This window comes from Diadema antillarum, unplaced genomic scaffold, assembly GCF_040938485.1.
Source record: "Diadema antillarum isolate AM-2024a unplaced genomic scaffold, OU_Dant_1.0 seq00000891_RagTag, whole genome shotgun sequence".
In the NCBI taxonomy this organism is placed as follows: Eukaryota; Metazoa; Echinodermata; class Echinoidea; order Diadematoida; family Diadematidae; genus Diadema; species Diadema antillarum.
Window position 1 is genome coordinate 710,580 of NW_027271755.1, and position 25,372 is coordinate 735,951.

At 38.5% G+C, this 25,372-nt stretch overlaps 1 protein-coding gene across 1 annotated transcript; it reads left to right on the plus strand.

Moving 5' to 3' along the window:
* The first annotated feature begins 1,258 nt into the window (after positions 1-1,258).
* Positions 1,259-23,443, plus strand: LOC139740949 (uncharacterized). The gene is made up of 26 exons (XM_071651535.1): positions 1,259-1,978; positions 2,916-3,075; positions 3,535-3,713; positions 4,219-4,326; positions 4,680-4,788; positions 5,587-5,684; positions 6,243-6,415; positions 6,709-6,872; positions 7,467-7,630; positions 8,229-8,311; positions 9,259-9,420; positions 10,220-10,331; positions 11,013-11,182; positions 11,642-11,789; positions 12,403-12,483; positions 13,016-13,086; positions 13,339-13,540; positions 13,929-14,036; positions 15,732-15,898; positions 16,617-16,677; positions 17,766-17,834; positions 19,368-19,544; positions 20,897-20,965; positions 21,521-21,634; positions 22,108-22,208; positions 23,272-23,443. The coding sequence occupies exons 1-26, from the start codon at positions 1,259-1,261 to the stop codon at positions 23,441-23,443; spliced, it is 3,942 nt and encodes a 1,313-aa protein (XP_071507636.1).
* Positions 23,444-25,372: the final 1,929 nt, after the last annotated feature.

A 25,372-nucleotide genomic window follows, 5' to 3' on the forward strand; every position in this document is an offset into this window, starting at 1 on the left:
GTTTGACAGTCGATCAACAAATCGTGTAGATCTCCAGTATCGATAAAGGTATCGTTGCTTTGCACAGTCATTAGTCATTAAATCCTTATCTGATGCTAAAAATCTACGCCCAACCTCTTAGCCGCTTACTCATGAATACAACACGTAATTTGGACCAGTCTGTACAGTACAAGCTGTATAGGAGTTCCTATCGACATCGTTCTCCTTCTCGTTGTCCTGTTGGTATCTCGATCGGACGTCATTGGCGATGTGGAAGGTTTTAACACCAACTGTTCAGCTCTCAACGTGAAATGTTTTTTTTTTTTTTGTAAGTCTCTCTTTGTTAGCCGTTCCCTTCTTGCCAAGATAAACATTGTTGTGTTGATTAGTGCCTTGGCGGCGGGGTTATAAAATCTGGTTTAGTGGATCGATACTTTGGCTATCTACTTGTGGAAAGATACCAGACTCAGTAAGTATATTGAGACATACGTTATATGCCAATTTATAATGAACAGGGCATCATGCGGACATTGTTTAAGAGGACTGGAAGAAATCCATCATATTACGTGTTTTAATCGTGTTGCTTCAAGATCATCACACGCATTAGATGCTTCTTAGGGCCTACCTGGTTATGTTCATCCACATGACGATGTATGAATTACGGTGGTTTTCTTCTGTTCCAGACAAAAATAGAGTATCTATGACAGGTATTGGGATAGGACAGTAGCAATAAATGTCTGAATGTCTGAACTTGCTGTTTCAACATTTACAGCCCTTCAGTGAAACTACAACAACAGACAAACAAGGAAATGTACCGATTCTAAGTTTATTCATGTAGTAACATTCAGCCCTGTAATTTTTCTATCTCTATATCATTCTGTCTATTTATCCATATGGTTTGTATGTAGGTAATATGCCTACGTATAAACATATTTCTTATGATAATAATCATGGGTGCGTATATCTTTGTGGATCTGAAGCTTGTGAATAATACAGTATATGCATTTATTCATGAATATACATTATAGACACATATCAGTCCTTGATATATGAATTCACCTGTCAATTATGTTTCATTCTCCCTTAAAACACGTTCTGTTATACGTGTATAATTCGAGGAAGATGTTTCATATTCTATGCAGGTTTAACAGCACAGTCAAATTATACTAAGACAACATGGTAAAGGAATGACGCACTGACGCGAGTTGAGGGAACCGTCACCTGAAGAGCGTCTGTGGTCAGTCGGCTATCAGTGGTCAGTGAAGGGATACATCCAGCCATGGCCAGTTCGGACAGCAATGCTAGCCTGACTAGCGAGGAGGACGAGAGGACCCTCGTCGGACCGAGCGGCGACATCGAACCGTCACAGATGATCAGGTTGTCGAGCCTTTCCCGTGGTCTACCCCTGTCGGCGATCTCCGAGTCAACAGCGGAAAGCGTGATGTCGGACGAAGACGTTACCATGGCGACGAATAACACGGATGGTGCACGCCTACACAGGAGGAGATTCAGCAAGACAGGTCTGGAGCTTCGAGAAGTGCAGAGTGGTTACGACATGACGGCTGGAAGCCTCGGGCATGGTTTGAACGACCTCGGGCGAGACAACGCGGCGTACAGCGCCGACCACGGGGATTCGAATCGATCTCTGCCGCAACCTCCACCTTACAGACAGAAAGCTGGATCGGTCGAAATCGGCGTCCCCATGAAGTCTCGGTCGGATCGCTCCCGGAAGGTCCTCACCAACTCGAAGTTCGACTTCCGGCAGCAGAAACCTCCCACGGATATCTACGACGCTGGCAACGGGAAGGGCGTTGGGGATGTCACCATGGGGAAGAATGGCGGGAAACCTTCTGGCGGTGACGTCATGCTAAACGATGCTGTATCCCATACCTATGTCAGATACAACAAAGATAGCTTGCTGAAGGATGTGAAAACAAAGTTGAAGAAGACAAAGCTGAGGAGAAAACACTCCCCACTGGTCATTGTCAATCTCATTGACGTAAGTAATGGATGAAATAATATTCAGCGCCCTGGTTCATTTCATTATGTCGTATATTCCTCTATAGTTAGATTCCTCAGCACGTTAAGGAGCAATGACTTATTTCTTTCTTGCATTATGTAAACTAATCGGCTGAAACAGTGTAAGTGAAGCTCCACAGCCAAAACAAAAATATGGAAGTACTTTCAGTCAAAAGAAAGTGACGTTCAATTACATAAAAAACTTTTACTGTTCAAATTGTCATAAAGCGGTGAACCACGACATTAAAATGCGATTTACCCGAGATGATGATGGCATCGCTTCACAATTATTCTCCTTTCCACCAGCACAAAAATTTTCAGTAAATATTATTTTTCATTGGTAATGACATTCATAAGCACATTATTTATCGTGTGTATACGAAGTTATTATGTCCAATTGTGTAGCAATGACCTTTAATTCTAAGAGTTATAGATTTGTGTGTGTGTGTGTCAAGTTGTTGACCAAAACATAAGTTTTATATTTTGTGGGGACACCCATACAAAACGTATGTGGTAGAGTGATAAGATCTTCACCATCATCTTTCTGAGGTTCGTGTGTTTTAACAACCAATATAACTAATTCCTTATATTACAAGGCAGCAAAGTGACTTCCTTTCTTCACGTTCGGCAACGATGAAACCACTTCCACCTTCTTTGCTTAATCGTATACTTAATAGTATCTACTGAAGTCACCTTGAACGTGGTGTGAAAATTTCAGTTCGGGATGGATACCTGGCAAAACTGGTAGTAATAATAGCGAGATTCTCTTGGTGATCACTGTTCATTTTGAAGAGACTATCCTAATAATTATCATAGTCATTCTAACACCTCTTCAATTTTTTACTCTGTTGTTTACGTTTTTATGTCTGTTTCTTTGTTTGAATGTTTCTTTTTTTTGTGGTCTTTTAATTTCAAAGGCTGTGCGAGATGGCGACATGGAAATTTTGAAAAGTCTGCTGGATAAGTACAGCTCGTTCAATCTCAACAAACTGGACAAAAATCACATGTCCCTCTTACACCACGCCGCCATCAACAACCGTGACGTCATAGCCAGAGATCTCGTTATTCGGGGCGCCGGTAAGAAATCATGAGCATGCACTAGGTCAAATGTTAATTGTCATAGTTCCACCTGAAATGTGTGAGTGACGGTGTGTTGATCTGAAATATTTACAATGCCGTGGTGGGTTATTGTTGTTTTTCTTCTTATAAGTGGCCTCCTAACAATAGACAATGTAATAGTAAATTAATCATGTACTCGGTTACATCTTCCTATGTATTATCATCAACTCTCAAGTTGAGTTTACACCCAAAGTTTATAGTTTCATCCTTAGGTTGTGATTCCCCAAATACCATGATTTTAAGATGTTCATGTTTCTCTTTCTTCCGGGTAAATCATGCAATTGAAAGACCAAGTGTTCGATTATAATTATAATATTGTTTGTATATGCCATACGTACATACCATTGAAAGACAGTACTGTCGTACATTTTAGAAGAATATGCAAATTAAGCCATACTTTACGCGTCGTCGGCCCAGATACGGAAGTGAAGACACTCGACACAAAGGCCACCCCTCTTCACTTCGCCGCTCGCATGAACAGCGCCGCAGTCGCTCACGTCTTGCTGGCCCAGTGCGCCAATGTGGAGAGCGCCACCACCGCTGGTATGACACCGCTTCACATCAGCGCGAGGCGAGGACATATTGCGGTTACCAAGGTAACAACAAAAGCCAAAATTGCTGATTCTTTTGAACAAAAAAAGAAGAAGAAAGAACAACAACAACCAAACAAACAACGTAATAAAGTCATTTAGGGAAATAAATCAACAAACCTTCATTTCTTTTTAACGTTGTGTGAATGTAACGTGATTTATTATAGGAGATGTGCATGCGAGCTACAATCAGAAGCTAACGTTATGCTTCATTACAGAAATATTTTCCTCTCCTCCATCCCCTCCCCCGCTCTTTATCACACACACACAAACACACACAAATACACACACCCATATTCTCGTTCATAAGTTTTTCCTCCTATAACTAAGAATCTTTCATTTTGCGTTAACGCAGTGCCTTAGATTTTATCATTATTTCTATTTCGTAAGCTCCCCGGTTGCTAACGCCTCACACGCCATCTGTTGATTTCAAATCATATCCATGTTTAGTAAGTGCCATCTTCTTTTCGTACTTATCTGTCATAAAACTTTGTACACTTCTCGATAACAGGAGCTCTTATCACTCGGTAAGGCTAGTGTCAGCGCGCAGGACTCCGAGGGCGCTACACCACTACATTACGGCGCCATGAGCGGCAACCCGCACGTCTGCAGATTGCTAGTAAGTTCATTTCGTATAGAATTCTTAAAGGAACAGTTAGAGAAATGTCTCTTTTCCATTCACTGCCCAAGATCGTTACTATCATTATCTACCTTGTTTCTAAAATTTTGAATGGAAGAAATCACATAGCTTTGATGAAATAGAAAAGAAAATACATACACAACAAACAAAAGCAAAACAAAATGTAAAAAAAACATGAGTAAATTAGATCAAAATTGCCAGCTATGTTTGACAAGAATACAGATAGAATACAAAACGTTACAAAACGTGAGCTAGATGATCTCAGTTCTGCAAATCGAATGTTTATGTATCGAAGTAGTTTTATTTCTGACCGTGGACAATGATGTATATAGATCGAGCACGGGGCCGACATCCGGGCGAAAGAAGTGAACGACATGACTCCACTCATGAACGCCATCGTCAGCGGGCACGAAGACCTGGTCGACATCTTCATTGAGAAAGGTACGAGCATTTCCTCGTTAAAGACTCTGATTGAATGATAACGGATCCTCGAATCATTGAGTGCCATACAGAGGAAATAATTTTGTATAGGGCCTACTTGAGCAAAATATTGAGTGTGCTTTCGTCCTGCTGTGATGGTGTGCTTATTAGACTCGCGAAGCAGACACTGCGCTGGTATAAAATTAAGCATTTATAAGTATTTATAATGGCCACTCGGCTTACTTCCGTTATGCCATGTCAGGCAATTAAAGGTTTCGAGTCTGCTGTGGTGAGCATTTTGTTAAAAAGATAAATGAATAGATGAATAAAGAAAGAAGTTTAGTACTTTAGCAGGCGTATGATAGCAATGAATGTAAGGTAAATTGTACCAACAAACTTTGCGATATCATTTTGAAGTATCCATTTCTGAAGTTTAACCTGTTATCAAATAATAATAGTAATAATAATAATAATAATAATAATAATAATAATGATGATGATGATGATGTTTGGATGAAGAGAGTACCAATTGGCATTAGGTAGCAGTGGCATGAAAGCAGTAAGAACAAAATAATATTTGTTGTTGTTGTTTGATAGGCAAAAACAATAAAATGAGTTCTCAGCATAGTTTGAATCAAATGCTTCAAAACGGACAGCTATAAATTATATCAAACATTGATGATGAGAAGTCTGTGTGACGACGGGAATTATATAAAATTCAAGTGATATGCAAAGCATGTTTTTGATTTTTATAGAATAAGGATCAACCAAAAAAAAAAATGAAGAGATTATCTTTTTCTCATTTTACAAACATTGTAGCTATGAGGAGTGGAGTTCGCATCAAAGACTATCTTGCCGATAGAGACAACGAAAGCAACACTTGTCTGCATCTTGCTGTATCCAAGAGGAGAACCAAGGTATCTGGTGAAGAATTCGTTTTCACTCTTCTTCTTCTTCTCCTTCTTCTTCTTCTTCTTCTTTTTCTTCCTCCTCCTCCTCCTCCTTCCCCTTTTTCTGTGTCTCTGTGTGTCAGACATCTGTACAATCTTTTCAAGAAGTCATTGTAATAGTGGGAGTAATAAAACACAAGCGACATATAAGGCGTGATATCGATTTGGATAGATTGTTCTTTTCAATGAAAGATTACAATTTATGGCAGAGAAAAATGTCAGGGGTAGATGCAAAATATAAAGGTGTTCGATGTATCACCTTATCACCTTTTGTGAAATTATCGCCTAGTCAACGGATACGTGACAAACCCACATAGCAATTTACCTGCGTCATCTTCAGTCCTTAAGCGACATTTCTTCCCCAGCACAGTCATCATCATTACACTCGTCATAGTTCGTGATTTTCTCCTGAATAATCATGGTTCCATGCCACCACAGATGCACATTGCTTGCAGCAAACGAAAGTATTCTTAGCAAACATGATGTCGTTTAAACAGTGTGGAATTCTGTCTGTGAAAATCGCAGGTGAGTCAGATTCTGCTGGACGGCGGAGTGGACGTCAATGTCCAGAAGACAAACGGGATGACCCCTCTGCACATCGCCGCCGTCAACGGCGCCACCGACACGGCCTACCAACTGCTCAGGAACGGTGCCGACATCGAGCTGGTAGACGACGAGGGAATGACGCCACTACACAGGTAGTGATATCTGTCGCTGATACTTATTGAATGTTCTTCGAACAATCCTACCCTGTAAGGAATGGTAGAGTTTGCATTTGTCGTTGAAGCTTGACTGAGGAAATTATGTTATTTTTCACTACACTGCATTAAATGGAAATGTCTCAAAAAGTTGACAGAGATGACTTTCTGAATCATGATTTACTCCAGTATTGTTATGGAATTTCGAAGATATTAGCTTTTGCTGAGAGCAGGGTAAGCATGTTAATGGTAATCCAGACTGTGCCACTGTTGTTGTTCTCACCTAATCACAGAGCTGCCCTGTACAATCGGGTGGAAACCGTGGCTCTGCTCATCCACGAGGGAGCCGTGATCGATGAAGTCGACAATAACGGCTTCACTCCCCTGCTATGCACCGCCTGGAAGGGGCATGTCCCGGCCGGAGATCTGCTACTAACTCGTGGCGCCGACATAAACGGTGACTGAGAAATATCACTCCTTCGATCTATCAGATGATACTTGCCTAAAAAAACAAAACAGACTAAACAAAGTAACAAACGGCCAAACAAACTGATAGAGTGTGTGTGTGTGTGTGTGTGTGAGAGAGAGAGAGAGAGAGAGAGAGAGAGAGAGGCAGACAGACAGACAGAAAAACAACATTTACACTTTCTTCATATCAAATATTGTGCTAGTGAAACGCAGCATAATATCATCAGCACTTATAATCGTTTTTCAAATTTGAAAGCTCCATCTAACTTAGAATCATATACCAATATCATCTGTAAAAAAACCCAACCAAAACAGTAAAAATGGAACGTACACCTCCGTTGGAGTTAAATGAATAGCTTCTTAGCTTTCTAGTATGCATATCAAAATGATTATAATTAGAATTAATGATGTGACTAAGTGATGTATTCCACTGACAAACAACATTCTTTGAAAGGACAATAGATATCAAATTAGAAAATCCGTATAAACTTATGTTTATAAGTATAAGTTACTGATTATAAACATTGCATTCTGCCTTCGTCATCAAATTTACCAATTTGTTTGTTCTCTTTCCACCCTGCAGTCTTCGATCACCATCACAAGTCCCCTCTCCACTGGGCTGCTGAGATGGATCACCCGGAATTCGTGGCGTTCCTCCTGAAGAACGGCGGGCAGGACCTCAACAACCTCCCCGATATCTTCGAGAGGACGGCTCTGCACTACGCCGCTGAAGTTGGCAACGTCGAGGTAGAGTTGTGGGGTCGCTATTATGACGTCACTGATTTTCATATGAAGAAATGATATTTGAATCATCCTCACAGCTTGAAGTGTTTTCCGACTGTATGGATAGAGCCGTCAGAAAAACAGTGCTTATATTCATCATACACTGTTATAAGATGTTGTTTATGGTAACTGAGACAAACGCTGCATGCATGAAGAAAATTAGGACAGGATCAAATGAGAGATTATTTAAGCAGAGGGATGGAGATGTGAAGCATGAGCTTTCTTAAATCTGCTTTCCGCATAGAGGATAACATTGATTAGTATCCTTAATATTATCTTTCTTTCATCCATTTGTATATCATCGCAAACTAATACTTTGATGTTATTAGTGAATTATATATTTCCTCTTTTATTTTCAATTTCTCTTTTTTTTTTTTGGTCATGTTCACTTCACTCTGTCAGTTCAGTAAATTTTGATATAAATGTTCAGCTGTGTTCAAACATAATTTTACGACGCGTTCGTAGGAGATCATATTTGACACTGAATACTATATCTATTAGTCATCGTTGTCCCATATTTAGGACTATAGATGTTATATCTTCTTTTCAAATGACATACCAGATTGTCAGGCTGTTGCTGGAATACAAGGCCCGATCTGATGCCAGGGACGGACTAGAAAAAACACCTGTTCACGTGGCTGCTCAGTAAGTCGACTCGCTCCTCAAGTCTAAGTTGAGATTTCTGTTACTGGAATGGAATCCAGTTTTGTTTCTAAAATCATTAGCAAAGCAAGATAAGGTTAATATTGTTGGAACACAGACAGATGGAATTCTCACTTATGTTACTAAGGTACTGTGTCGCTATGATCTAGCCGATCTAGCCGATGACTTATTTTACAAGATGAAACATTTTTCAAACCAATGTAAACGATGCATTTATAACAAGGCCGCGTGTTTGATAAACTCAAATAACTCTTATCCAGTGCCTTCGCCCCTTTATAAATGACTGAAACAAAAAAAAAAATGATAGATTCCTGTTAGTTTGCTGCCGAGTAAGGTAGCTTACCAGTGCCACACAGGAGACAAGATAATTCCCCGCCTTCTCGGCCTCTTCAGGTCCGGGAAAGAAAAAAGGAGGGAAAGCGAGAAGGCAACTTGCGAGATCTCGTCTTCTCGACTTCTTGGGTCCGAGAAAACAAGAAAAACCAGATCTCATAGTCATATCTAGCCTTCTTCGCCTTTTTACACCTGAGAAGTCGAAATGACAAAATCTCACGACTCGACTTCTCGGACCCGAACAGGTGAAAAAAGGAAAGTAATTGTCTTGTCTTATTCACTGTGGCACTAATAAGCTTTTAGCTGAGATGTACAGAGGTTTCAGGGTGGATTTATGAGCAGTGGTTCCTGGTATTTTGAACGTTGTCATTGAAGACCCAACAACCTTATTAGTGAAACATCACATGAAAGCTTCCCCTTTAAATATTCTCCGGCTTTGTTTGTTTGTTCGTTTGTTTGTCTGCTTCGTTTCGTTTATTTCATTTTCCTCAAAGAGTGACAATACAAACATATCAACGTAAGTTTGAAAATGTTTCTGTATATTGTCGTTGCTTTTTATTTTTCCGCCGCCTGCACACTCCTGACCACACCACCAGGGCTGGCTACGTCCACTGCGTGGAAGAACTCCTCCGGGACACACCCGATCTCCTCAACGAAGATGACCGGGACGGGATGACGCCCTTGCTAACAGCCTGTTACTATGGTCACCATAGGGTTGCCATGACATTGCTCAAGATGGGAGCAGACGTCTCCAAGGTGTACGTGTACCAGTCAATCTGTCTTTACGCCCAGAACTCATTATTTGCTTTATCGCAATACGATAATCGTGGACCTTTGGGTATGAATTTTCTTCAATATATCCCCCACTGTTATTAGTGCGATCGAAACTGCTGATCAACATTTCGGGAAAACATGTCGGGGGGAAAAGGAACCAGCAAGAACCGAGCCTGTCATCTACGGCAGCGACACTACCACAAGGCAATCCCTGGTTGCTGGCAGTGGCACGATGAACATGGAACAAGTATAAGCTCTGAAATTCAGACACTGTTATGTTAAATAGTCCAAGGCGGGCAAGGCCTATTAATCAGAGCAAGATATTATTAAGAAGAGGGGTGAATATACTTCATGTGGTATGATTTTTATTCATCGTGTCAGCAGTTGCGATCAGCAGTTGAGATCTTACCAATTCATTTGTACAGATCGAGGGAGACGAATTGAAGAAGAAAGAGTCATACCAAAAGGTCCACGATTTCGACACTACTAAGTTATGCCCCGTCATCATTTTTGTTTGACTCTAGTGTCTAACTCGTGGGCCTTATTTGCCTAGTGTCTAGCTTGTGGACCGTATAGATCGTGGTCCTTTTTCACCCGATGTCGAGCTCGTGGGCCTTATAGTGTTCACGTATATAGTGTATGGCTCATGGGCTGTATGAATCGTGGGTGTCGAGTTCGTGGTGTGCACCCGTAAAATTAGACCATTGCCTATCGTTGTCATTATCATAATTGTTATGACAAATTTTTCAATCAAGACTAAATCTCGTCTAATCAAAAATGCAGTAACGACGAATATCGCACGGCACTGATCCTGGCTGCCGCCAACAATCACGTGATGACTATGAGTCTTCTGATTGAACATAACTGTGACGTCAACGCCATCGACAAGACTAAGGTATGCTAATTATCCGGGTAATATTAACCTTTACAAAACCCCGAAAATTATGCTCACAGAGACACTATTTTGGATGAAATGATTACAGTATTCATGTTTAAAAGGTGAAGCCTTGATAAGCAATGGACTGGATCGTTACTGATGAAATCTCATTAGAAATAAGTACGGTAAATCTAACATGAAATCGTTCATAAAGCAGTTGGACTTTCGACATTTCCTTGAATCTTCACATCACATGTACCTCTGCTATCATCAGGCGATTAAAGGGATGGTACAGTATTGGTGGAGATGAGATTTGGGCTTTTAACTTTTTGCGAGATACCAAGAAAACACATATGATATAGTACAGAGCATACCATTTTAAGAGGAATTCAAAGTTTCTTTGATGAAAAATCGAGTTTGGAATGACTGAAACATCCAGAAACAAAGTAGAACAAAGCGATCGTAATAAAGTGTGGGTCCCACACTTTATTAGATATCTCAGCCATTTCAAAACCAATTTTCATCAAATAAACGTTGAATTCCTCATATAATTACATGCTCTTTCATATTTCATAAGAGGTTTCTCATTATCTCACCAAAAAATGTCAGAAACCTGAAATTAGGTCTCAACCAAAACTATACGATCCCTTTAAGCTGTTGAGTGACAATTTTATCCCATCCTATAATACCCGCCGTCAGAACACGGCCCTCCATCTGTGCTGCGATGCGGGCCACATCGCGGCGGCCAATCTCCTCATCCGAGCCGGGGCCGACCAGTCGTGTTCCAACGACCAGGGTTTCACACCGCTCGAGTTGGCCATCGAGAGGGAGCAGGGCGAGATCGCAGCCGCTATCATCAAATGCAAAGAGTGAGTACGATGTCGAACACAAGTTATATGCTTGTTAATCGCACTACCTCTTGAAACTCTGCGTTTGAAAATATCGTGGAACAGAGCACAATCCGATTCGTACCGCATGTTTTACATTTTCATTACAAAATTCAATATGTTTCCATAAGTTTATGCGTGATATATCTCTATCGGTGAAATAAAATGTGTCCTGCGACTGTTCTTTAAAAAAAAAAAAAATCGCATGTTGCATCTGACATGCAGTCAGAGCATTTGTTACTGTCTGCTGCAGAGTTGTTTATTTGTTTGTTATTTTAGACATGACCTATTTAATTCAAGACATTTTCAGCCATTCAATTCGTGAGTCCATTACAGGTTTGGCGCTGATCTTTGTTAAAACCAGTCAACCTTTTTTACTCTGTAAAGCCGATTTTGATGGGTGATTTCTTGGCATGTGCACTTTACTTCCTATTTGATCAGCTGGCGGGTGGCCATGCAGAGCAGGGACGAACAGATGATCTCGCCCATGAAGGCTCTCATCGAGAAGCTACCCGACGTCGCGCTCCTCGTCATGGACCGGTGCGTTCACCAGACGTCGATCAACGATCCGAAGAATCCGTCCTTCATCGTAAGATTTGCCATGATATCATTGAAAGAGGCTGTAGCGGAAGTCTACCACCTTTAAATGGCATGACGTGTATAACTTTTGCGGTATTGACACTATATCACTGCCCAGATGAGTGAAGTGACTGAAAACTTACGTGTCCTCTAACCGTCGTGCATTTAAACCGAATTAATGCTTGACACAAAGTTTTATGTAGGCTGAGTTGCTGAGTTCGGTTTGTTTGCACTTACGTAAAACTTTGTTTGTGAAATGAAAGAAGCAAAAATATAACAAATAGTTAATAGGCCTACATCACAAATACAAATTAAATTGAGAAATTTGAGTATTTTTTCTATGCTTTGTACAACAACAACAACAAATACGTAAACAAAAATATATCATGCATCCAGCTTGTGTTGCTCAAACACTCCCAAAACCTTAATAAAAAATGGCAGAAAATGGAATGTTTAGAAACTATGATAAAGGAATTTATAGCGCTTACTGCTTCCGGGTGGTGATAAATCTATACATCTGTTCATTGACTTTACGGATAGCATGACTATGGTTTCTGTAAAAAATGAATTGATAGCGATTACGTCTGTATGTGTTTCTATGTGTATTTGTGTCGTTTCTTCAGACCAGGTATGATTACAAGTACATCGATCCAGGACCAGACGATGAATCGACTAATGTAAGCGGCCGATATTTCGCTCTTAGGGTAAGTGGAACTGGACTTTTTTTTTTCATTTTGAAAATCCCAATGAACATACACATAATGTTGCATTAACGTGCTGCCAAGTTAATTATGTTGCTGATCGTGTCACTTGATTGTGTGAGGCACGTCTCATAGGTCCTACTGCTTATCCCTGGTGATTTTAATTACATCTCTCTTTCCCAAACATCTATCTCCCTTTCCAACCTACGCATTATTTTAAAGTCTTTCTGTCTTTCAACTTGGTACAAACAACGAGATAGAAACGATTAGAAACCCTTTAAATATCGTCTTGATATCGTCCCACCTATCTCCCTTAAACCCTTTTCGTGGTTTGTACTTGTCTCATGTTTTAGTTTAATACCGTATTTTATGCTCAATCATTATTGAATGTAGTGTTTAGAACACTTTCATTATTTTTTTGTCGAATCAGCAACTGCGTAGCTATCATTTTGACGACGTACAATATGCCTCAGTAAATTAATACGCAAGCGCCATAATCACTCGGCATCATGATACTGAACACGTTCCTTTGCAGACGATGTGCCAGTTTGGGCGGGAAAAGCTCCTGGAACACGAACTCTCGCAGAACATTCTCAAACGAAAATGGTAAGACAGACCAAGATATCTCAAAGCTTCTGAAAGTAGTGTACTGGTGTAGGAAATCAACGGTCAATTAAATGGTCTTGTTTTGCTGCATAATACAAATCATCATTATGTCTGTGCCGTTAAGAAAAAACATCACATATTAGATTAGGTCTTTTTTTCTAACATAGCGAACATCGACATCGATATTTAGAATTACTAATAAAGACATAATTACTCAAGAATATTTTGTTGATTGTCCTTCTAAACGTTCAGGGACAAATTTGGGCGTTTCTTCTACTTCACGGACTTGCTGATGTACATGATGTTCATAGCTGTGGTGACGGCGTACAGTTTATTTACCCCGACTTACACCGAAGCTTACTACAACCCTGACATCAATGAGTGGGGTGATTGCCCGTACTACAACTTCACCCGGTATCCGGAACTGGCGTGGTACGTCTACTACAACACAGAGGTATTTATAAACTCGATTCTATACTTCTGCATTATTACACGCTGAGAAATGGAAATATAGTGGAGATTTTCACCTTTTAAAGCAAAGCAATATTAAGATAGTGAAAACGAGCCTTGGAACCAAAGGAAAGTGTTCTTTCTATGTTCTTGATTTTGTTTTTCACCACTGCTAACCCAGAAAATTTAATTTTGTTTCCCTCAATCCTGATAATGATTAATTTTCTAACCATTATTTTCGTAGGACCTATACCTAGACCAAACATTCATTTCCTTTGATATGGTCGTTTTCTTTTTCTTTTTCTATGCACATTCTGTATGTGTGAATTCTACTGTATGTACATTCATAGATTCAATATTCTGAATTGGAATCATTTCTTTGCAAATTCCAGAAAGACAGGTATTTCTACATCCAGCCCGTAACCTATTATCTGGGATATGCCGTCCTTTCGTACACAATGGGTATCGCATTTGGAGAGCTGATTGAGATGTACATAATGGTAAGGGAGGCACAATCACTTTGTTTGCAGTGGCGATTGATTTTGACAAAGTGTTAACCTCCTGATCATCCTTTTTTGATAAGTTTTTAAATCGAACTTTAGGTTTTATGTTGCCGACTGGCGTATACGCACTGAGAGGTTAAAATTGTTGCTGCGGTAGAGCGTCATTACATCATTTTCAGCTTCAATTATTTGTAGTTCTCTGCTCACGACGAACAATACGATAAAACAGAAACCCTCTCATTGCTTTTAGTTACTCATTTATTAATAACTTGAATTTCTTGAAACTGATTAACAATTTACCCAACATCGACGTAAATAAGCATTTGATCAGTGTTTTAGTATAGCAGCCATGATAAAAGAAATCATGGTCATAAATCGGGTAAGATTCGACGAACTAAACCAGTTGTTAATCAATTGCAATAAAAACAACTTAACGGCAGAATTTCATGAATTTGAAGAATTACGCAGTAACCGCTGCAAACTACCATGGTTAAAGCCAGCACTGGCTGTCGGGTGGAAGCTCGGTGGTCTAGTGGTCTGTCCAGAGATCAGGAGATCGTAGGTTCGAATCCTATCGGAATATGTACGCTCATGATTTCTTTCGTCATGGCTACTACTAAAACACTGATCAATTCAGTGCTTATTTACGTCGACATAGGGCACTTTGTTAATCAGTTGCAATGATAAAATCTCGACGGCAGAAATTCATGAACTTGAACTTGAGTTTCGTCTTATTTCTGTTTTCTGATCAGGGGTCAAATTCTGTAGACTAAACACGATTTAAGGGCTCAAAGAGAATTGAATGTCATTTTTGTATAAACGCAGGAGGTTACGTTGTTAAAAAGAATTAGCTTGTTGTTATCATCCTTATCTATTATGTCAAGGTAATCATTATCATTAACATACATAAATGTTCTCATCATCTTTATCTAGCTTGAATCTGAGCCTCATGTCTTTCTTTGTTTGTTTTCGCACTATTATAGTGCTCAGTAAAATATATACACATTTTGATATGCAGCAAATTACGAATCAAAACCATCTGCTTGCAAAGGAAGCTAGACAAAAAGGACTAGAACCACAGTTCAAGTAGAAACGTTTTACCATGCCACTGTTTATATTGATATAAAAGTACGAAAAGAGATGGCATATTATTGGTGGAGATGAGGATTGGGCTTTTAACTTTTTGCTAGATAAAAAAACCCACTTATGAAATAATACACAACATACCATTCTAGGATAAATTCAAAGTTTATTGGATGAAAATCGGTCTTGGAATGGCTGAGACATATAGAAACAAAGTAGAACAAAGCGATCGTAATAAAAAGTGCATGATACCACCTTTTATTAGGATTGCTCTTGGATATCTAAGTCATTTCAAAACCAATTTTCAACAATTAAAAGTTGAATCCCTCTTGGAATGACACGCTTATTCATATTTCATATTCAAGAAGTTGAGTATAATTATCTCACCAAAAATCTGAAGTCAGGTCTCAACCAAAACTATACGATCCCTTTAAGGTTTCTTTTTTTTCCGTTTAGATACCCTAGACGGAGCACATATAAGCTTTCATGCACTTTTCTCCAATATTTTGATTCACGTCTCGGTACAAGATCATTTACAAGTATGAGACCTGTTTGTCAGCATTTCCGGCAATGACGCAATTTCCTGTCACGTTTTAAATTCTCCAAAAGCGTTTCCAATATTTCACCGACGTCAGCAATCTCATTGACTGGGTGACCATCATCACCGCGACGGTGTTCGTCATGCCGCCGGGAAGTCCCCCGTGCTTCTACAACTGGAACGCCGGTATCATTGCCGTCTTCTGCGTTTGGATGAAATTCATCATGTACTTCAGGGGGTATGTCGCGTAGATAGAAGAGTAGAGGTCTACTTCTTTTGTTTTCATTTCTTTCAAGAAAACCATATTATAATCAAGCTTTTTATTTTTATTCGATTATACGGTTTCCTGAATGGGTTTTTCTTTTCCCGTTACTCTGCGTTTGTAAACTGACATGCATTTTTCGTGACACTGTGTATAAAAAATAACAAGTATCTAATAATTCGTGTGATGACATTCCGAATCATACGACCATAAACCATCAGACTAAAAAACTATTGCTTAAATGATTGAGTCGTCGTTGAATTGTTATAATCTAGGTATTGTGTTCATGTTTTTAGAGATAGAAAAACAAATCAGAAAGAAAACAAGACACACGAACACACACACGAACGCACACACAAAATACACACTGTGTGATATGATATCAAAGGTAGACGGTAATTGCCAAAATGACGTTATAATGTTTGAAACCTAACACAGGACAGAGCGTTTCATAGCAGTTTGATATGTACGCAGTTATATTGGACAGTGAAAATTAGTCATCAGGGTTTATACCTCTGGGGAATATACTCAGGTTCGTGCTGATGACGTCACAATGTCTCTAAAGACAGCATAGAAGAAATCATCAGAGAAAATTTTTCCTGTAGAAGACTGATCTTGGCAGACAAGGAACTTATTGACTATCATTACTGATTGTGACGTTTTATTCCCCCTTTTTTCCTACGTCTTCTTCTAGATTCCATGCCACTGGTTTGTACGTGCTCATGTTCATTGAAACATTCACATCTATTCTTAAGGTAAGAGTATGAAGTAAACATACAGCTTCGCCTTCACGCTGACTTTGAAAATGATAAATAAAAAGTATTACCAAACAATCGAAAAGGAAGTAATTTCTTGACTATTTGGCGTCTGTGCCGACGTCGTCACACACATAGACAAGATAACAAATGCTGGTGCTGTCTTTATTCATCTTCTTACGATTATCTTTAGCTGTGCATGGGTTCCACGACATTTACTCCTGCGACAATCGCTCCCATGAAATGTCTGCACGCTAAGCCAAACATAAAACCTACCCACAAACATAACTCTATAGCCTTAATCCTAATCCTCACATCAAACTAAACCTGAAACCTTATCACAGCCCTAAGGCTAGCCCTAAGTCCTTGGCACATGTTTGGGGAAAATAAGACCGGATCGTGACACCCTGTATGAACACAAATTTTATTTGGTGACAGGGGGGGGGGGGGGGGGGGGGATACAAGATTTTGAGGTACACTGTTATAAAGTCTAGCTGTTTAGGATTGCCCCATTTTAAAAATATTGGTAAAACAACCAAGAATATTGTGTTGCTACAGGTTTGGCTAATGGTTAACAATCCAACTATGATATAGGCGAAAGATTAGTGTTCTATGAATATGGGTAAGTGGTAACGTGTTCGAGTTTTTAGTCGCTACCGATTTACTTGTACATGCATTAATGCAAATTTATATTGCATGAATGTAAGTGTGTTTATATCATGTTATATTATATTGCATTATATTATATTATATTATATTATATTATATTATATTATATTATATTATATTATATCATATCATATTGTATTATGATATATTACATTATATTATAATATATTTTATTATATCAGAATCATATTATATTATAATATATTATATTATATTATATTATATTATATTATATTATATTATATCATATTATATTACATTACATTACATTATATCATATTATATTATATTATATCATATTACATTATATTATATTACACTATATTTCGATGTCTTGAGAATATTTATCAAATTTAGAAATCATTCGAGGATTTTTTTTTGTCTCTCTATTTATATTTTTTTCTTTCTCTCTAAATCAGGCCATGGCAGTTTATGTGATGTTCATCATCGCATTCAGCGTGTCATTCAACATGTGCCTTGGAACCATGGTAAGAATGGTATGTGTTCATACAGGACTAACCTTCCATACCCAAATAATAATCATATTATATAGGTTTATTGTCACCTAGTCTAATGCCAGGTGGTCTAGTCCACAGATTGTCTAACATCAACATGGCTAAACCCATTTGGTCTATTATCAATTTTGTCTAATAGCCAATTGGCAATGGTTGGTTTAATCATCATTTCGTCTGATGCCCATTTTGGCTAATTGCCATTACGTCTCCACGGCGTCTACTGGCCAAATAATGTAATTGGCATCTCGTCTACGTAGTTTTTGCCTCATTTCGTCTCATACCATTCGGTCTGTTTTCCGTCTAAATCTAATCTAGTCTACTTTGTCTAATTACTGTTTTGTCTACTAATCTATATTTCACTAGGAACAATACTCACTTTGTCTATTTCAATATTGTAATTCCGATAGATCTGATTTCCATCTGGCATGTCTGGTCTTCAAGCCAATTCGTGTAATTGTCATTTGTCATCACTCTTTTTTTCTTTTGTTTTTAATAGAGAGTTTGACGGCTAGCGCATGATGGCCCAATGATTATGTAGGCCTACATTGCACTTTATTGTGTTTAAAGTCCTAATACACTGAACGTCAGTCCTGTGCATGGAATTAATGTACATGACATACAATCATTCACGTTTAATTCTGAAAGCAAATGAGAACTCAGTCTCAATTAGGGTTCACAATTTGGTCAATTATCATAACATCTCATTTCCTTTATTTTGTATCATTATGTGATCTGGTCTGAACTTTTTTATCTGTTTGCCATTTTTCAGTCACAAATACTGACTGTTCGGGGTTAGCTTACAACCTAAACAAGCTTATTTGTAAAGTTCTATAACTATAGGGAATATATAACTAGAAATCAACATAAGCTGATAAGTGTTATTATTTTCATAATATTTTTTGGCAAAATGAAAGATCGCTTGACTCACTTCTTTCAGAAAGCAGGGGGAACACACGTGTCAGTAGCAAGTCGAGGGAATGCATACTTTTTATTTAGAAAATGAAATTTTGTGGAAAGGCATCCTTTAAATCATTTAGTCACAAGATTTCCTTTCCTACGCGCAATACACAAAGTAGATCATTGCATTGATGTGCACTGCAATGCAATGATGTGCTTTCCACGCATTGATAGTATACATTGATTACATTGACCACTGCATACTCAGACGCACTTATAATATAAACCACGATTAATGATAATGATAGCTAGGCCTATATTAATTGCACTTATATATGGCGCTTTTTATACGCGCACTGGTGCTATCTATACAAGAAAGCTAGAAAATACAATAACATAAGGGTAATGCAAAACCAAAATAACATTAAACGAAGAAGAAAAAAATACAGATATCGCCAGAATTTGTTGCTGTTCACTTGTGACGATCCGTTCCCCCCCCACATTAACCCCTATGAATAGACGTTAATAGACATAAGTTTGTTCTTGATCATTTTTGACAATCTTTTTCTCCCCCCTCCCCCTCCTCCTCCCCTCCCCCCCCCCCCCAAGTACGCCTTCTCCAACATGCCGATGGCCTTCCTGTCCGTACTGACCATGATGCTGGGAGAAATCAACAAGGGCGACATCTTTGCGGAGGACGTCGACCTGTCACCGTTTGAGTTTACAATTTACGCTCTATTTGTCATATTTCTCCTCATTATGCCAGTCGTCATCAACAACTTAACGGTAAGTTGCAAAAATAATAATGCGTCATGTGATCAAACAAAAAGATACACGTAGGTATTGTTATGGGTATAATAACGGCGTGAGATATTATTTGACGTGCTCGTTGCGAAGTGACTTTGTAGTGACATGCACAGGTGATGCAGGGGCCTCAAAGAGCTTGATGAGTAGGGGAACCTGGGGCAAAGAGGAACACAGGGCAAAGTGGAACACCCCCATTAAACCTATATTCAGTCTTGAATCTTAAGTTCATGCATTAAGATCCCTCTAGGGATGCTCCATCTTTTGATATCAGAGCTGCGTAAATCAATAATCGTATGTGTGTCTTTAGGGAAATATCTGTTTTGCATACCTCAAAACCAACAATTTGATGATTATATATTTTATGCCAAATTATCATGCTTATCTGAAATAGTATCTCGGAAACCATGGTAACAACAACGCATGGATTTCAATTCAATTCAATTCAGTTCAAAATGATTTTGTTTCCATATAAAGTAATACAAAGTAATATAAGCTTCCATAAATCGTGATATCAGGGCTAACAATTATTGGCCAACGTCAGAGTGATGCACGATGGGAAAATTATACATGGTTGGGGCAAAGTGGACGGGGCAAGGTGGAACATGTTAACTAATGGGCTTGTGGGGAAAATGAAATTTGTTGCGTTTCTACGCACGTCGCATGCATTGCGTTTTGTATTCCACTTTGCCCCAATGGTCTGGGGCAAAGTGGAATTTTCATACTTTTTTTCAAATTCACAGTAATTGATAAAACTGATAATTTGAAAACAAATTTTACTGCCATTTGTTAGCGGTAGTCCTCAGGTAATAGTATAAACAAAAAATATTGCTTTACTCTGCTTTGAATTCCCGTTTTTGGCTGGACAAACATTTTTGGTCCACTTTCTTGCCCCGGGTTCCCCCTACATGGTACTGAGGAGAAAAATCTCTTTGAGTGGCCTTCACTTTGTGAACTAGACGTCCTGTAGTAGTCAGAGACTTCCAAGGATCCAAACTTGAACAGCATTATGTACACGAAAAGAAATGTGTTTCAGAATAATTATCTACAGTTCCTATTTACTTAATATCATTGAATAGATAGTTCGTTTATGAAATGATTTGGTGAGTTTACAAGGATCGGCATCGTCAAAACGCGTATCTAGGAAAGCGTATATATTTTAAAAACAAAAATTACATGAACCGTGACATACAAAACAGATGGAAATATATAATGTTCTGATGCACTTGCAAATAATAATGATAATGATGATTAAAAAAAAATCGCATGTAAATTATTTCATTACCTACTGGCCGCTGAAATGTGTCATATTTTACTTTACTCCGAATATCTAGATCGGTATCGCTGTTGGTGACATTGACGGGATCAAAAAGAAAGCGTTTATCAGGAGAAATACTATGCAGGTATTTTGTTTTTACTTCTCTTATTTCCATTGCTTTTCTATATTGGTGCTGGGTAAACTGTTCCACGTTCAACAGTGGCACAATATTATGATATACTGATATGATATGACGCTAGCATGCACAAAACAATTATAATGATCACAATATAAAGCAATGATTATACCAACAATAAGAACAACAAAAAAGACTATTATTTCGTTGAGTCTGGGAGATGACAAGAGACGTTTAGATAGGAAGTAAAACACGGAATTTCAAATCGATTCAATTCAATTCAATTCAATTCAATTTAATTTCGGTTTTATTGCAAATCAAATGAAAACATAACAACCGTTCCACAGAATATTTCGTTTTGTCTGTTTTTAAACCGTATTAAAAACGAATAAAACAAAACAAAACAAAACAAAACAAAACAAATGCCTGATTTTATAGACGAACCTTTTACCATTCTGGTTATCTGGTATTCATTCTCTTCGTCAAAGTCTGTTGGTAATGACGGAGTAGTGGAGTTACACTATAAATATTAATATTGCTTCGCGCGCTTCAAACCCTGTGCAGGCGAACTATGTTTATCACATGGAAGTTAAGTGGCCTCGTTGTATGCAGAGAATCCTTTACCAGCCTGAGAACGTAGTCACGGTGAAGCCCCGGGGCGGGAAGTACCTCTCTTGGGTAAGTCCTCTAGGAATATGGAAGAGGATAATTCCTCCACCATGTTTGTGTAAATTCAGCGAACGCATATGTAAAGAGATGTATTTTCTACATAATGATTCGTCTAGCACACAAATTTTTATAGTAACAATAATATTTCAAGTACTATTGGCAAAGGGATAGACAAGTCTGCTCACAACCGGATTTCTCATACCCTATAATTAAGAATTAATTAACTAAGAAATAGAGACGAACACGACGCTTACGGTTTACCGCACCTAACTTGACAAATTTGACTGGCAGACCAGACTAGCATTCTTTCTTCAAAAACATTCGAAAAGAGTGTGAATGGTTACGTATTACTCTTTATTTGACAAACATTTATATCATCATGCTATTAGCTCATGAATAAATGAAACAAAAACAAATAAAACATACGAAAATCACATAAAACAAAGGATGACGTTTGAAATGCTTTTGATTTTTTTTTTCAGTTGTTCCCTGATGAAAACGACGCACTAGTCGAAAGGGACGATAAGTCTGACCCGAGAACGGCCGAGCACGTCTTGGCCGAATTGCAGCGGCAAAAGAGCACGTAAGTCGAGTACATCCGTCGTACTCGTATGAAGTTTCATACATTCAGAATTTTTGTTTGAAGTAATATCATGAGAGTATAGATATACAAGTTTTCCAGCTACATCATTTTGGATATCTCAAAGAGTTTCAAATTTTCGAGATTTAGTATGATCTTTGATCTTCAACGCTGATATTATGATCTCATGATTTTTTTTTTTTTTTTTGGGCACATTTTCATGAAGAAGTAGACGGGATATAGGTCCTAAGCATTAGATGATAAAGTCATTGTTAGAAGCAGCATAATAATCGATTATGATGTGAAGGCACATCTCGGATTTTAGCGAGCAGTCGCTTTAGACCAACCACTATGCTACATTCATATTGTCATAAATTTGCCAGATGCGAACTGTAAAGGAAAAGAAATTACTACCCTACTATGGTTTGACTGGAAACCATAATATCAATCCGAATATGAGGCAGTAAATAATATATGAATGGATTAGGATCATTTGATAAATACTTTTGATTCCATTATCATCAAGCTGCAGTGAGGTTTTCATCTGAAATCTCTTGCGATATCGGAGACCTTATCTATGAATCCCAGAAACTATCTAACCCTGTCGTTCTCACTATACCCACTCGTTTGTATACGATGACAATGGCTCATGGATACGGTGGTGGAGAATGTTAAGAAGCCTGCCAGCTCGGAGTAGGGGCCTACTGTACGTTACATTCTGCGCATGAGATTACAGTTTTCTGAGAAAAAAAACAACAACAACCAAAAAACAATATGGGACAGAGTTCTTTTGAGAAAAGTCATGGATGGAGTCTTAACGCGGTTTCTCTACGTTGCCGTGAAAGCACATTTCCAAGTAGGCCTATTCAAGGAGAATGTTAACATAACAGCCAAATTGGATTACATAAGACCTATCAGTTGGTGATATGATATCATAGCTATACTCCTGTTTTGTTTCAGTAGTTTAAAATTTGGTACATGATTTGAACCATCATTGACTACACACTGATACATTCTATGTAAGCTCCTCTTGTTTTTGTTTTTGTTTTTTGCTTTCTTTCCCCAGACTTGCCACAATGATGCTCATACAGAAGCAACAGAGCGACCTTCTCCGCACCCTGGCCGACAAAGAGGGCGTCAGCACCAAACTCCAAGACGTGACGGCTTTCAACGATCTGTATGATGACGTCATGTCAGACGAAGAGAATGACAACGACCCGACGTCATCGCTAGCCTGAAGAGTGCTCTTTAACCCATTCCATACGAGATTTCAAAATCCCGCATAGACTTTATACAGGGGTTATTGAATCTACGCAGGCAATGTATTGATTGACAGATTGGCTAAAGGCAAAACCTGTTATAACGAGCACGGATACAAGGAGATTTCATTAGAATGAGATTTGTTCGGTAAGGTCCGTGTTGACGAAATTTGGTTAGAACTAGGAGATTTGTGATGTAAAAATGTCATTACTTTGTCCGTTCTGACGAGATTTCGTTAGAACGAGGGGATTTGTCTGGTAAAAGTGTCATTATTTTTATTTTTCTTCATTTACTTTGTCCATTTTAGCAATTCGTTTTAACGAAAAAAATAATGCTTACTGGTCCCGACTATCTCCTTAACAGGGTTCGCCTGTATTTATTAGGGCCTATGTCAGTGGAGTAAAATATAACTGGAGAATATCACCATTAACTAAAAGAATGGTAAAGTAGAAGTACCTGTACTTGGTGATTAAGGTTTTACATGGCTGCATAGACAAATGAACATCATGAAAAACTTTGTAGGTTTCGGATAACATACACAGAACGATAATGGGTGAATTATGTAAAGAAAAGAAAGTAGAGAAAGGACACACGATCACTTTGGATTATCATAAGCAAACAAGTTTATGTGTGTGTATTCTGTGTATAATTACGCAAGCATTGCAATTCGTAGATGGCCCCTACCTGTTTTGTTAATTTGCTGGAAAAAATTCTGGCCCATGCCAAGCATTAATAGCTGAGCACTAATATCAACAAGCAAAAGGTGCCGAACATTTTGTGACATTTTAGGGTAGCGAGAAAAAGGTGTGAAAATGAAAAAAAATAGAATTCATTTGTTCCTCCGAGTACTGAAATTGTCGGAGAAGAAAAAAGTGAGATAATACCTTTAATGATAATGATGTAAACACTAACGGTAAATTACTTCAGCAATTGGTGGTACAAACACGTGCACACAAGGAATGCGAGAACTATTCTTTGTTGAATGTTCCTATTACTGTAGCTCTATTGAAGACGTTCGTTTTACAGACTTATATCGATTTTGAATGTGATACTCACAGACCAAGGCAAGATGATAAATTGTCATAACTTCACACATCTCAGTACATTTCAGGGGCGGATCCAGGAATTCTGTAAAGGGGGGGGGGGGGGCGTGACTAATGTTTCTGGTGTCACTTCCGGGTTTCATTTCATTGTTTTTCTTTTTATTTCTTTTGTTTTTTACGAAAAATAAGGGGGGGGGGGCGTGCGCCGGTTGCCCCCCCCCCCCTCCGGATCCGCAACTGCATATGCTGCTCAATGCTGGTGGTCATAGTAGTTCAAAGCACAAAGGTTCTTATTTAGAGTTGAGTGCCTTTGCAGTCTCACACTTTACATATACAAAGTGTACAGGTGTATACAGTGCACTCCCGTTATAACGAATACGGTTATAACGAAATTCCTGATACAACGAAGTAAAAATTCGGGCTGCAATGTTGTCCACTCTGCGTTTTTTTATTATTTGTTCGGGTATAACGAAATTTTGATTAACGAAAGAAAACTGCTGGTCCCGAGGACTTCGTTATAAAGGGATTCCACTGTATACACAATTAACAAACATTTTACCCGTGTTGATAATGCAGTACATTTGCTTAGTTGTACATTCTCTGATAATTGTTAGGTGTAATACAATGTAATAATGTAGACCCTCTGTCTTTCAATATTGTTGTAAGACAGTACAGTACTTGGCTAAAATAAACACACCTACACACACACTACCACACAAACAAACACACATTACTGGATCATTAAATACAGCATACATTGGAATCAGCCATCATGTCAGTTTCTTTAATATTCATCTTCTTGATTTCCATCATTGCCTACAATGTTAATTAATTCTAAATCCTGAACTTAATTTCTTCCGTTTT